We start from the raw sequence: 14,488 nt of genomic DNA, 5'->3' as shown, positions 1-14,488 counted from the left end.
CCCCAGTAGCCAAACCGATCAGGGATAACATGTCTAGTAGGAGAGTACCCCTTTAAAGGGGTACTACAGTGTAAAACAGTTTTTTTTAAATCAACTGGTGCCAGAAAGTTAAACAGATTTGTAAATGACATCTATTAAAAAATATTAATCCTTCCAGTACTTATTAGCTGCTGAATACTACAGAAGAAATTATTTTCTCTATGGAACAAAGAGCTCTCTGCTGACATCACGAGCACAGTGTTCTCTGCTGACATCTCTGTTCATTTTAAGAACTGTCCAGAGTAGGAGAAAATCCCCATAGCAAACATATGCTGTTCTGGACATTTCCTAAAATGGACAGAGGTGTCAGCAGAGAGCACTGTGCTTGTGATGTCAGCAGAGAGCTCTGTGTTCCAAAAAGAAAATAATTTACTCTGTAGTATTCAGCAGCTAATAAGTACTGGAAGGATAAAGATTTTTTTTTAATAGAAGTAATTTACAAATCTGTTTAACTTTCTGGCACCAGTTGATTTAAAAAAAAAAAATCAAGTTTTCCATCGGAGTACCCCTTTAAGAAAGTTTTTTTTTTTTTGGAACATAAAAATGTGGGGAAAAAAAAGTTTAAAATCTGTAATAATTATGGATGTAAGTTAAAATGAATGTTAACTGACAGACATTTTGCCATTAAATTCAATGCAGTTTAATGGATAGAAAAAAAAACAGACTTTTTTTTGGATGTTTTTCATCTAAAAAAAAAAAAAGTGCCAAAATACTGTCTGATCTTGTTGTGACAGTATCCTACAGCGATAGCGCTAACATTTAATAGTATCCCGTAATACCCTGCTGTGCTGCCTTTAATATTTACTAGTTTCCCCTTGGACTGTACTGCAAGTCATTCCCTATAAAAAGATACAGTCAATGTGTGAGTCCGTTTTATTACGTGGGGTCAGGTGGCTGAGTCTCTAAACCTCCATGAAATCCCTCTGATCACTGGCAGAGGAGGAGAGAAAATTCTAAACAAAGCTGTCAAAATACAGCTCAGCAGTGGCGGGATGAAAGACTCCGGGAGCAGATGCTTAAAGGAGTAGTCCAGTGGTGATTCAGTGGTGAGCAACTTATCCCCTATCCTAAGGATAGGGGATAAGTTGCAGATCGCGGGGGGTCCGACCGTTGGGGCCCCCCGAGATCTCCTGTATGGAGCCCCGACAGCCGGCGGGAAGGGGGCGTGTCGACCTCCGCACGAGGCGGCGGCCGACACGCCCCCTCAATACAACTCTATGGCAGAGCCGAAGCGCTGCCTTCGGCAATCTCCGGCTCTGCCATAGAGATGTATTGAGGGGGCGTGTCGGCCGCCGCTTCGTGCGGGGGTCGACACCCGCTATCTCTGCGGAGAGCCGGGGCCCCGTACAGAGAGATCGCAGGGGGCCCCAGCGGTCGGACCCCCCGCGATCTCAAACTTATCCCCTATCCTTAGGATAGGGGATAAGTTTTTCACCACTGGACTACCCCTTTAAGGTAGTAGATGGCTCAATGAAGGATCCTGGGCACTGATTGTTCTTTCTATAGTCTTAGCCATCTGTATAGCTGGCTTTAGTAATAAAAATTCTCTTTTTCTGTGGATGCATGTTTTCTCTTTTTTATAGAAGTACAATGAAACAAAAACAAACACAATGAAACAAAAACAAATACAATCAATTTATATTTTTTTATTTTAAAGTGTAACTGTCATTTTAGAAATATTTTGCCATGTCACAGGGAAGAAACAGCACTCAGCCATGTTCTTCTCTGCACTGGTTCTAATGATAGGTAGGGGTCTCATCACCCAAAGCCTCACCAATGAAAACTTTTGACATGTCTCTATGTCATGTTAAAAAATTTGTAAAATGACGTTACCGTTTAAAACAGAGACAGCCCTTTTATTTTAATCCCACTTGATAGTTAAAGGGGTTATCCAGGAAAAAACTTATATATATATATATATATATATATATATATATATATATATATATATCAACTGGCTCCAGAAAGTTAAACAGATTTGTAAATTATGTATATTAAAAACTCTTAATCCTTTCAGTACTTAAGAGCTTCTGAAGTTGAGTTGTTCTTTTCTGTCTAAGTGCTCTCTGATAACACATTTCTCGGGAACTGTCCAGAGTAGAAGCAAATCCCTATAGCAAACCTCTTCTACTCTGTGCAGTTCCTGAGACAAGCAGAGATGTCAGCAGAGAGCACTGTTGCCAGACAGAAAAGAGCAACTCAACTTCAGAAGCTGATAATTATTGAAAGGATTACGATTTTTTTTAATAGAAGTAATTTACAAATCTGTTTAACTTTCTGGAGCAAGTTGATATTAAAAAGAAAAAAAGTTTTTTTTCCTGGAATACCCCTTTAAAGTAGTTCATTCTTTAAGGATGGAGAACTACAATGAAAAATGCCCATGCAGAGCATTTATCATAAATAAGAATATATAAGAAATAGCATTCCATGGATAGAGGTTGAAGAGGGTGAGGGGCAAAGAAGGATTTTCCATTAAACAACTATCATACTTTCGTTATTGCATCACCTCAGGGTGATGCAATAAGGATCTCAATACAAAATAATCGAAATACAAAAGAAAAAAATGTCTGGATGTGCTTTCTTTTTGTTTTGTACTATGATCCGTCAATGAAAAACCACCTGGCCATTTTGATTATTATTATGAATCAAATGTTTTTTTACATGGCATGGTGGTGCAGTGGTTAACATTGTTCCCATGCAGCTCTGGGGTCTTAGGTTCAAATTCCAAAAATTACAACATCTGCCAAAGAGTTTGTATGTTCTCCCTGGGTACTCTTGGTTTCCTCCCACACTCCAAAAACATACTAATAAATTTAGATTAAAGAATTATAAGGCATAGTATATTGTGGATTGATTTATGATACATTCATGTACAGTTGGTGCATGCAAGGTAATATCTCCAGTCCCCCAATACGACAGGTATGTTTGCAATGCAATCTATTTGGAACGTATTAAGTCTTGTTTTTTAGTTAGTGATTTCTCTTGATATATTCACCAAGATTTACTTTAAAGGGGTACTCCACCCCTAGACATCTTGCCCCCTATCCAAAGGATAGGGTATAAGATGTCTGATCGCAGGGGGTCTCACAGCTGGCCCCCCCCCCCCCCCCCCCCCCCGTGATCTCTGTGCAGCACCCAGCATTGGTTAAAAATGCTAATTGCTGGCGGCGGGGGTTGTTACGTCACGGCCACGCCCCTAGTGATGTCACAACACCCCCCCTCAATGCAAGTCTATGGGAGGGGGCATGGCGGCCGCCACGCCCCCTCCCATAGACTTGCATTGAGGAGGCATGGCGTGAACTCATGAGGGGTTGTGGCGTGACATCGCAACCCCCACCACTGGCTCCAAGTGTTTGGAACAAAATGTTCCGAATGCTGGGGCAGCGGAGAACCCCTTTAGTACCAATACTATTTTCCTAAAGGATCTTCTCCTTATACAGTATAGTCTATTGCTTTCACTTCGAATAAATGATCTCACTTCCAATAAGATACCCACTTTACCTCATACCCCTTCAGAGCATGTTTTAAATAAGCCCTGGTATGCTAGTGGAGCACTCAGGTTCCAAACGCTTTACATACAGTGAAGAAGATAGAGTTCCCCGCACGTCCTCTCATGGTTCCTTATTTCTGCTCTAGGGGATATCCAAGACCAGAGGCAGCTGTTGGTGATGCTGTACGCCCATGTTGGTACAGAGTCGAGCAGCTGAGTCTTGACTGTGTATCACATGCTTATCATATCTAATCCACTACAGATTAAAGGGTGGAAGGCTGTTATGTTTAGAGGGAAAGAAACCTTTCATCCAGTTGCAGAAGATAATCCGCTATAGCCCAATGTTTTCCTCAGTAAATATATAGCGTCTGTAGCATCTTATATACACATAGAACATAGCTCTGTAACATAGTGTTGTAGTAAGTGCTTCACAGCCATTATATGTTTTATAGCTTTAGTATTCTAACGTGTACTATAAAAACCGGTCACCAGTCCTAAAAATTCACCTTACACATTTACTCCTTATAAGCCCTATTAAAAGCTTAAAGCGTGCCTGTCAGATCCAACAAAAAAATGTTTTTTTAATATATCACTCAGTACTACACGCTTCCACCCATAGACATGAATGGAGGGGGCATAGTGTGACGTCACAAGAGGGCGTGGCCGTGCGCTGGGGCACTGGAGTACCCCTTTAACATTATATCATGCAGAATGGTTTTTTAAGTCAATTTTCCAGCAGTCTTAAAGGTTCCCTTTAGTTTCATAAAAAAAGTAGCATCTTCAAGCACATATTCGAGCACAAAGGACCATAAGTAGAGTCAGAGTTGTTAGAGGCTTAGCTAGGATCCTCCAGATATGTTTTGCATCTCTTATCTCTACTGGCTTTCTACTCCTGACTTATTAAAGGGTTACTCTGCTCCACAGCATCCGGAACATATAGTTCCTGACCGCTGTGTGCAGGCTTCCGTTTTCACGCCCGCCCCCTCTTGACGTCATGCCCCGTCATGTGACGTCACGTCCCGCGCCATCAATGCAAGTCATAGACTTTCATTGAGGGGGCAGTCTGTGACGTCACGAGGGGACGGCGTAAACACGGAAGCCTGCACGCAGCGGTCAGGAACTCAATGTTCCGGACGCTGAGGAGCGGAGAAACCCTTTAAAACATCAATTGGAAAGGAATAGATATGTAAAGCATCTGTGTATAATGATCAGTGAAGCCTACAAACATCTGTTGCCCCAGCTTCCAAGACATTTGCATTAGTTTCCATTACCACTGGTTTCTGGTCGCATTAATATAGTGTATGTTATTGTTGCCTTACAGTCATGTAGTTATGGCTTTAGTGCCAACGTGGATCTAAAGTTGTCCTTAGATTAGATGGAAACCAGTCAAAAAAAGGAAAGATGAATTTCAGATTACATTTATTTTTAACTTGACACGGAAGAAAGTTTATGGTCTTTGGGAATCTTCAGTGGAGCCGGAATGTAAGGAATGTAATATGAGTCTTATTCCACTATATCAAGTCATGAGAGTCTCACATGGCAAATACTTATCCAGTCTACTGACCACTAATTAAAGAACCCACACCTGAAAACTTATACTCCTTAAAGGGGTACTCCGGTGGAATTTTTTTTTTTTAAATCAACTGGTGCCAGAAAGTTAAGCAGATTTGTAAATTATACTTATGTAAAGTAGAAAAAGATAGTGGCAGTGGCACCTAACGGTATATAGAAATGCAAAGTATCTATTATAGAGGTCCAACGGATAACAGACTATAGTGGTAGTCCATGTTCATACTGAATATCCTGCGTGATGGTGGTGCCAGGACTGAGGTATGCAAACGAAACAATAGTAATAACAAAGAAAAGGGTCCGGCAACTCACGGTCTAGACGCTAGCTGCTAACAGGCTTGAAGTCCGTCCATGGGGCAGAGGTGCCCCATGGACAGACTTCAAGCCTGTTAGCAGCTAGCACCTAGACCGTGAGTTGCCGGACCCTTTTCTTTATTATTACTATAGATTTGTAAATTACTTCTATTTTGTAAATTACTTCTATTTACTTCTAATTCTTTTTGAATTTCTTTTTTGTCTTGCTCACAGTGCTCTCTGCTGACACCTCTGTGTCAATAACTGTCCAGAACAGCATAGGTTTGAAAATGGGGATTTTTTGCCCTGCTCTGGACAGTACCTGATATGGGCATCAGGTGTCAGCAGAGAGCAATGTGGACAAGACAAAAAATTTATTAAAAAAGAAAAGAATTTCCTCTGTTGCATACAGCTGCTAAAAAGTACTGGCAGGGGAAAGATTTTTTAATTGAAGTCATTTACAAATCTGTTTAACTTTCTGGCACCAGTTGATTAAAAAAAATGTATCCCTTTAAGTGGGCCTCCTCCTCTTTGAATTTTGCTTGACCTTATGATCATCTTCTCCGATTGCTGCTTTTCTGGGTCCTAGCATAATTGGAATCGAGAGAACTGGCCAACCGTCTATTTATTAGCAATGCAACCAAGACAGAATTAGTTGTTGGCTTTGGTTAATAAACTCGAATAAGCAAATGTTCTGAGACATTAAATATTACTGTAGAACAGTGGTCGCAAACTGTAGCACTTCAGATATTGCAAAACTTCAACTCCCAGCATGCCCGGACAGCCATTGGCTGTCCGGGCATGCTGGGAATTGAAGTTTTGCAATATCTGGAGGTCCACATATGGAGGTCCACAGTTTGAGCCTACTGGTTATTTACTTATTTTTTCATTAAAACCAGTCAAGTTCCACCATTATACAGAAAATTAACTACATACAACTAGATACAAATAAAAGATTGTTATTAAAGAAAATCTGTCATCGGTGTCACCTGCACTAACCTGTCGATGCAGACAGGTAGTGCAGGTGACACTGATGACAACAGTACTTACCTTGTCCCTTTGTTCTTGTCGTTCTCGTCATTGTCATTCTCTGGCAATCTTCGCCAGCATCTTCAGCCTTGGGCCTGACCTGAGCATTGGCGGAGCTTAGTGACATCACCGCTGCTGTTTGCTTGCAGCGAGACCCAGCAGAGAACAGCAGCGGTGATGTCACTAAGCTCCGCCCATGCCCCAAGTCGGGCCTGGATCTGAAGACACCGGAGAAGATTGCCAGAGAACGACAGCACGGAACATGACAATGTAAGTACGGTTGTCATCAGTGTCACCTGCACTACCTGTCTGTACCAACAGGTTAGTGCAGGTGACACTGATGACAGATTTCCTTTAAGTCACGACTTAACAAACATAAGGCTATGATAAGAAAACATTTATTAATGGACCCAAGTTTAGATAGTACAAAGTATGGTAAAACAATGGCAGTGAGGCATTTTAAAGGAAATCTGTCATCAGTGTCACCTGCACTAGCCAGTCAGTACAGACAGGTAGTGCAGGTGACAGTGATGATAACCATACTTACCTGATCTCGTTCCACGCTCTGGTTATCCTGCTATCTTCCTCCATATCTTCCGTTCCGGGGCCGACTTGGAGCATAGGCGGAGCTTTGTGATGTTACTGCTGCTGTTTGCTAGCAGCAGTGATGTAAGAAAGCTCCGCACATGCTCCAAGTTGGCCCCAGAAAAAAAGATATGGAGGAAGATAGCAGGAGAACCAGATCAGGGAACGGATCAGGTAAGTATGGTTATCATCAGTGTCACCTGCACTACCTGTCTGTACTGACAGGTTAGTGCAGGTAAGGCTTCTTTCACACTGCTGTGTTCTTAGAACACGGCAGTGTGACGGCCGTTTGGGGAGCCGTGGAGAATAGCGGGAGAAAAAATGCTGTTTGCGCTGTCTTTTTCTCCCGCTACTCCCGCTACAAAATAACGGTGCCCGACGGACCCCATTATAGCAAATGGGATCCATCGGTACCCGTTATTGCCTATTGTGCCCCATCCCAATAATGGCCGTTAAAGGCTGGAAAAAAATAAATAAAAGAAAGAGCCTGATGGCCGTTTAAGAATGGGGCACAATGGCAATGTGAAAGTAGCCTTAAAGGGGTACTTCAGTGGAAAACTAAAATCAACTGGTGCCAAAAAGTTAAACATATTTGAAAATTACTTCTTTTTAAAAATCTTAATCCTTCCAGTACTTATCAGCTGTTGTATGTTCCACAGGAAGTTCTTTTCTTTTTTATTTTGTTTTTCTGTCTGACCACAGTGTTCCCTGCTGACACCTCTGTCCATATCAGGAACTGTCCAGAGCAGGAGAAAATCCCCTTAGCAAACCTCTCCTGCTCTTTACAGTTCCTGATATGGTAAGAGGTGTCAGCAGAGAGCACTGTGGTCAGACAGAAAAGAAATCAAAAAAGAAAAGAACTGCCTGTTAAACGTACAGCAGCTGTTAAGTATTGGAAGGATTAAGATTTTTTTTTTATGGAAGTACTAGCTGAATACCCGGCGTTGCCGGTTCAACAAAGGAGAAAGCTTTTGACTTCATATCGCGTCCTCATATATTGTTGTCATATCCCAACCTCATATCCCATCCTCATACCCCAACCTCCTATCCCGTCCTCCTATCCCGACCTCCTATCCCGACCTCCTATGCTGACCTCCTATCCCGACCTCCTATCCCGACCTCCTATCCCGTCCTCCTATCCCGTCCTCCTATCCCGACCTCCTATCCCGACCTCCTATCCCGACCTCCTATCCCGTCCTCCTATCCCGTCCTCCTTTCTCGTCCTCATATCCCGACCTCCTATTCCGACCTCCTATCTCGTCCTCCTATCCCGTCCTCCTATCCCGTCCTCCTATCCCGTCCTCCTATCCCGTCCTCCTATCCCGACCTCCTATCCCGACCTCCTATCCCGTCCTCCTATCCCGTGCTCCTATCCTGTCCTCCTATCCCGACCTCCCATCCCGTCCTCATATCCCGACCTGTAATATGTGTACCAGGTATTGAAATATCTCTAGCCGTACGGAAGTTATGTGGGAACATACATTTCCCATTGATTTGCATGGGATGTTAAAAAAAAAAAAACCCTCACAAATGGGGGTAGTTAAGGGTTAAATGAACTATCCTATATTTTAAGTGGACATATAAGTAACATGTGATCAAGTTTTATCGAAATATCTCCAGCCGTTTGGAAGTTATGCAGTAACATATATTTCCCATTGACTTGTATGGGACTTTAAACATAAACCTCGCCCCTGGCAAATGGGGGTGAGTAAGGGTTAAATCACCTATTCTATGTTTGTTGTTGACATATAAGTAACATGTGTGCCAAGTTTCATGTTAATATCTTTAGTCGTTTGGAAGTTTTTGAGGAAGATACATACACACACACACACACCCACATTGAGTTTTATATATATATATAGAATATACAAATCTGATTAACTTTCTGGCACCAGTTGATTGAAAAAAAATAGTTTTCCACTGGAGTAACCCTTGAAAGTAATGATAGATTTCCTTTAAAGGGGTACTCCGGTGAAAACCTTTTTTCTTTTAAATCAACTGGTGGCAGAAAGTTAAACATATTTGTAAATTACTTCTATTAAAAAATCTTAATCCTTCCTGTACTTATTAGCTGCTGAAAACTACAGCGTAAATTCTTTTCTTTTCTGATGACATCACGAGCACAGTTTTCTCTGCTGACGTTATTATAATAATAATAAGTCTTTATTTATTGTTGTTCTTAGTGGGATTTGAACCCAAGTCCCCAACACTGCAAGGCAGCAGGGCTAACCACTGAGCCACCATGCTGCCCTTAGCATATATCTGCTATGCATAGTTATTAAAATGGACAGAGATGTCAGCAGAGAGCACTGTGCTCGTGATGTCATCAGTGTTCCAAAAAGAAAGGAATTTCCTCTGTAGCATTCAGCAGCTAATAAGTACTGGAAGGATTAAGATTTTTTAATAGAAGTAATTTACAAATATGTTTAACTTTCTGCCACCAGTTGATTTAAAAGAAAAAAGGTTTTCACTGGAGTACCCCTTTAAAGAGAGAGGACAAGCATTATCCAAATTGAGGTGGCATGAGTTAGAAGTGACTTATGACAAATAAGAGTCTTAACCGTAAATCTCTGCTACATAGAGAGTGTACTGCATTACTGTAGTCCCTATGGGTAAGAACAAAATTTGCAATTTTTAAAAATTTTTGTAAAATATTACCCGATCATGATCTTTTGATTTTTTTAAATATTTAATTTATTTAATAAGTTTTGTATAATTAATGTAAATCTAATATCCAATTTGGGACGATCGTGTCAACATTAGTTAAGCCTCCTACAGCAGGCATGAATGATTAAGGGGGCATGCACCCCGAAAATGAAGGGTCCGGGTTTTCGAGCATGGGTGGATGTGGAAATCATTGCTTTATCTCTATGTGCTATTCTTTGTAGGATCCTAAACCTGCTATGATGAGAAATCTAAAGAAATAAAGAAAAATAGATGATATGTTCCTATGTATCATGAGTCAATCCCACAAGGCAAATCTTAAAGGGGGACTCTGGTGGAAACAAGTCAAAAACAAATATTTTCAAATCAATTGGTATCTGAAAATTAAACAGATTTGTAAACTACTTTCTATTAAAAAAATCTTAATCCTTCCAGTATTTACCAGCTGCAGTATAAAACAGAGAAATTTGTAAATTTCTTTTCGGTCTGACAACAGTGCTTTCTGCTGACACCTCTGTCCGTGTCAGGAACTGTCCAAATTAGAATCATATCCCATAGAAAACCTCTCCTGCTCTGGACAGTTCCTGACACGGACAGAGGTGTCAGCAGAGAGCACTGTGGTCAGACTGAAAAGAAATTCAAAAAGAAAAGAACTTCCAGTGGAGCATACAGCAGCTGATAAGTACTGGAAGGATTACGTTTTTTAAATAGAAGTCATTTAGAAATCTGTTTAACTTTAAGGCACCAGTTGATTATAAAAAAAAAAAATAAAAATTAATTCCACCGGAGTACCCCTTTAACCTTCAATTATCATCACATTCTCTTCACTGCCTATATAGGTCAGGTTGGTGGCATCTGGAGATGGGAGATCCTCCATATACTATAAAAAGATCATATGACATTAGCACACATCTCTCAGCCCATCAGTAGAACGTAATTTACAGCTCATTCTGCCCCAGGCATTGGACTGAATACTTCCCATTAGGTGGATTAAACATACGTCGGACTTTTTTCATGCAGATCTGTCACAAATACACCGAAAAATGCTTGCCGATTTTGTTGCAGACTCACAGTGGATCTCACACATTAACACTGCAGGTAACATTTACAGCTGTTCCAACCCCCGTGGGTCTATTCACAGACCCAGATTTGATGTGCAGGATTTGAAGCTGCAGAGAGGGCCGTCACGCCCCCTCCCATAGACATGAATGGAGGGGGCGTGGCGTGACGTTACGTCCCCAGTCCCGGAAACCTGGATGCTTTTGAAACTGGAGATTCAGCACCCACATATAATGCGGGTGCTGCAGGGAGATCGCGGGGGGTCTCAGCAGCGGGCCCCCCGCAATCAGACATCTTATCCCCTATCCTTTGGATAGGGGATAAGATGTTTTTGCAGGGAATACCCCTTTAACACTGCTGCATTAGGCACAGGCCCATGGTTGCCTAATGGCAAATATGGCCCTGGGTACAGCTGCACTCTCTCTGTCCCCATTCTACACTCACCTCTGGCCAGTGAAGGGAAGAACTGGGAAGCTGGGTCCTCGGTGATCAGCTTCCTGCTAGTGTGTGAGAGGGGGGGGGGGAAGTAGTCTGTATAAATGGGGGGAAGTTTTTGTGGAGAGGGGAGCTGTCTGTCTAAGGAGACATTATGAGCAGTCTTTATAAAAAAAGACATGAAGAGAATTCTTTTAACCCCTTAACGACGCAGGACATATATTTACGTCCTGGGCCGGCTCCCGCGATGTGAAGCGGGATCGCGCCGCGATCCCGCATCATATTGCGTCGGTCCCGGCGCTCATCAACGGCCGGGACCCGCGGCTAATACCACACATCGCCGATGGCGGCGATGTGCGGTATTAACCCTTTAGAAGCGGCGGTCAAAGCTGACCGCCGCTTCTAAAGTGAAAGTGACCCGGCTGCTCAGCTGGGCTGTTCGGGACCGCCGCGGTGAAATCACGGCGTCCCGAACAGCTGACAGGACACCGGGAGGGCCCTTACCTGCCTCCTCAGTGTCCGATGGGCAAATGACTGCTCCGTGCCTGAGATCCAGGCGGGAGCAGTCAAGCGCCGATAACGCTGATCACAGGCGTGTTAATACACGCCAGTGATCAGAATAGGAGATCAGTGTGTGCAGTGTTATAGGTCCCTATGGGACCTATAACATTGCAAAAAAAGTTAAAAAAAAGTGTTAATAAAGGTCATTTAACCCCTTCCCTAATAAAAGTTTTAATCACCCCCTTTTCCCATAAAAAAAATTAAACAGTGTAAAAAAAAAAATATATAAACATATGTGGTATCGCCGCGTGCGTAAATGTCCGAACTATAAAAATATATCATTAATTAAACCGCAAGGTCAATGGCGTACGCGCAAAAAAATTCCAAAGTCCAAAAAAGCGTATTTTGGTCACTTTTTATACCATTAAAAAATGAATAAAAAGTGATCAAAAAGTCCGATCAAAACAAAAATCATACCGATAAAAACTTCAGATCACGTCGCAAAAAATGAGTCCTCATACTGCCCTGTACGTGGAAAATTAAAAAAGTTATAGGGGTCAGAAGATGACATTTTTAAACGTATAAATTTTCCTGCATGTAGTTATGATTTTTTCCAGAAGTGCGACAAAATCCAACCTATATAAGTAGGGTATCATTTTAACCGTATGGACCTACAAAATAATGATAAGGTGTAATTTTTACCGAAATATGCACTGCGTAGAAACGGAAACCCCCAAAAGTTACAAAATAGCGTTTTTTCTTCGATTTTGTCGCACAATGATTTTGTTTTTCCGTTTTGCCGTGCATTTTTGGGTAAAATGACTAATGTCACTGCAAAGTAGAATTGGCAACACAAAAAATAAGCCATAATATGGATTTTTAGGTGGAAAATTGAAAGGGTTATGATTTTTAAAAGGTAAGGAGGAAAAAACGAAAGTGCAAAAACGGAAAAACCCTGAGTCCTTAAGGGGTTAATAGAGGGGAAGTAGTCTGTGTAAGAGAGGGGGCATAAAGGAGGAGTCTGAGTAATGGGAGGAACATGTGGAGCAGACTGTGTGAGTGAGATGGGACCATGGTAGCAATCTGTAAGAGAGAGGGTATATGGGGCATGGTCTGTGTAACAGAGGAGGGCATAGAAAGCAGCATTTAGGAGAGATTGCCTACCAAGGGAGCTGTCTGTGAGAGAGGGTGGGCATAGGGAAGAGTCTGAAATGAAGAAGATAATATTAACATTTTATTTATATAGTACACACAGATTCTGCATCGCTGTAAACTCAATGTGGTCCCTGTCCCCATTGGGGCTCACGATCTAAACCTATCAGTATGTTTTTAAAGTGTGGAAGGAAACCGGAGTACCTGAAGGAAACCCATGAAAACACAGAGAGATCATACAAACTGTTTGCAGATGTTGTCCTTGGTGGGAACCCACAACCCCAGCACTTCAAGGCAACAGAGGTAAGTATTGAGCCATCATGCTGCCCTATGGCAATTATTTATATTTGCCCATGCAAACAGGTTACCATACATGGGTAAAAAGTTGTCTAACTACTGTGAAAAACAATCATATGAAAGTTGAATATATGAATCTACAGTATATACACTACTCAAACAAATAAAATAAAGGGAACACTTAAACAGCACAATGTAACTCCAAGTCAATCACCATTCTGTGAAATCACACTGTCCACTCAGGAAGAACACTGATTGACAATCAATTTCACATGCTGTTGTGCAAATGGAACAGACAACAGGTGGAAATTATAGGCAATTAGCAAGGCAACCCCAATAAAAGAGTGGTTCTGCAGATGGCGACCACAGACCACTTCTCAGTTCCTATGCTTCCTCGCTGATGTTTTGGTCACTTTTGAATGCTGGCGGTGCTTTCACTCTAGTGGTAGCATGAGACAGAGTCTACAACCCCCACAAGTGGCTAAGGTAGGGCAGCTCATCCAGGATGGCACATCAATGCGAGCTGTGGCAAGAAGGTTTTCTGTGTCTGTCAGCGTAGTGTCCAGAGCATGTAGGCGCTACCAGGAGACAGGCCAGTTCATCAGGGGACATGGAGGAGGCCATAGGAGGGCAACAACACCACAGCAGGACTGCTACCTCTGCCTTTGTGCAAGGGGGAGCACTGCCAGAGCCCTGCAAAATGACCTCCAGCAGACCACAAATGTGCATGTGTCCCCTCAAACAGTCAGAAAAAGACTCCATGAGGGTGGTATGAGGGCCCGACGTCCACAGGTGTGGGTTGTACTTACAGTCCAACACCGTTCAGGACGTTTGACATTTGCCAGAGAACACCAAGATTGGCAAATTCAACACTAGCGCCCTATGCTCTTCACAGATGAAAGCAGGTTCACACTGAGCACATGTGACAGACGTAACAGAGTCTGGAGATGCCATGGAGAACGTTCGGCTGCCTGTAACATCCTCCAGCATGACCTGTTTGGCAGTGGGTAAGTAATGGTGTGGGGTGGCATTTCTTTGGGGGGGGGGGGCACACATCCCTCCATGTGCTTGCCAGAGGTAGCCTGACTGCCATTAGGTACCAAGATGTGCTCCTCAAACTCCTTGTGAGACCAAATGCTGGTGCGGTTGGCCCTGGGTTCCTCCTAATGCAAGACAATGCTAGACCTCATGTGGCTGGAGTGTGTCAGCAGTTCCTGCGAGAGGAAGGCATTTTTGCTGTGTACTGGCCCGCCCGTTCCCCAGACCTGAATCCAATTGAGCACATCTGGAACATCATGCCTTGCTCCATCCACCAACGCCACGCTGCACCACAGACTGTCCAGGAGTTGGCAGATGCTTTAGTCCAGGTCTGGG

At 42.6% G+C, this 14,488-nt stretch overlaps 1 protein-coding gene across 1 annotated transcript in view; it reads right to left on the bottom strand.

The window, feature by feature from the left end:
* The window catches only part of MYBPC2 (myosin binding protein C2), a 93,859-nt gene extending 87,311 nt beyond the window's left edge, over positions 1 to 6,548 (bottom strand). Inside the window, exon 1 of the mRNA XM_056541695.1 lies at positions 6,443 to 6,548. Within this exon, the coding sequence (XP_056397670.1) occupies positions 6,443 to 6,548 (106 nt within the window). The remainder of the gene's footprint in view (positions 1 to 6,442) is intronic.
* Positions 6,549 to 14,488: the final 7,940 nt, after the last annotated feature.

The sequence above is a fragment of the Hyla sarda genome, chromosome 10 (assembly GCF_029499605.1).
Source record: "Hyla sarda isolate aHylSar1 chromosome 10, aHylSar1.hap1, whole genome shotgun sequence".
In the NCBI taxonomy this organism is placed as follows: Eukaryota; Metazoa; Chordata; class Amphibia; order Anura; family Hylidae; genus Hyla; species Hyla sarda.
The sequence above is the reverse complement of the archived record's forward strand: the minus strand, read 5'-3'. Positions and strand labels throughout refer to the sequence as shown.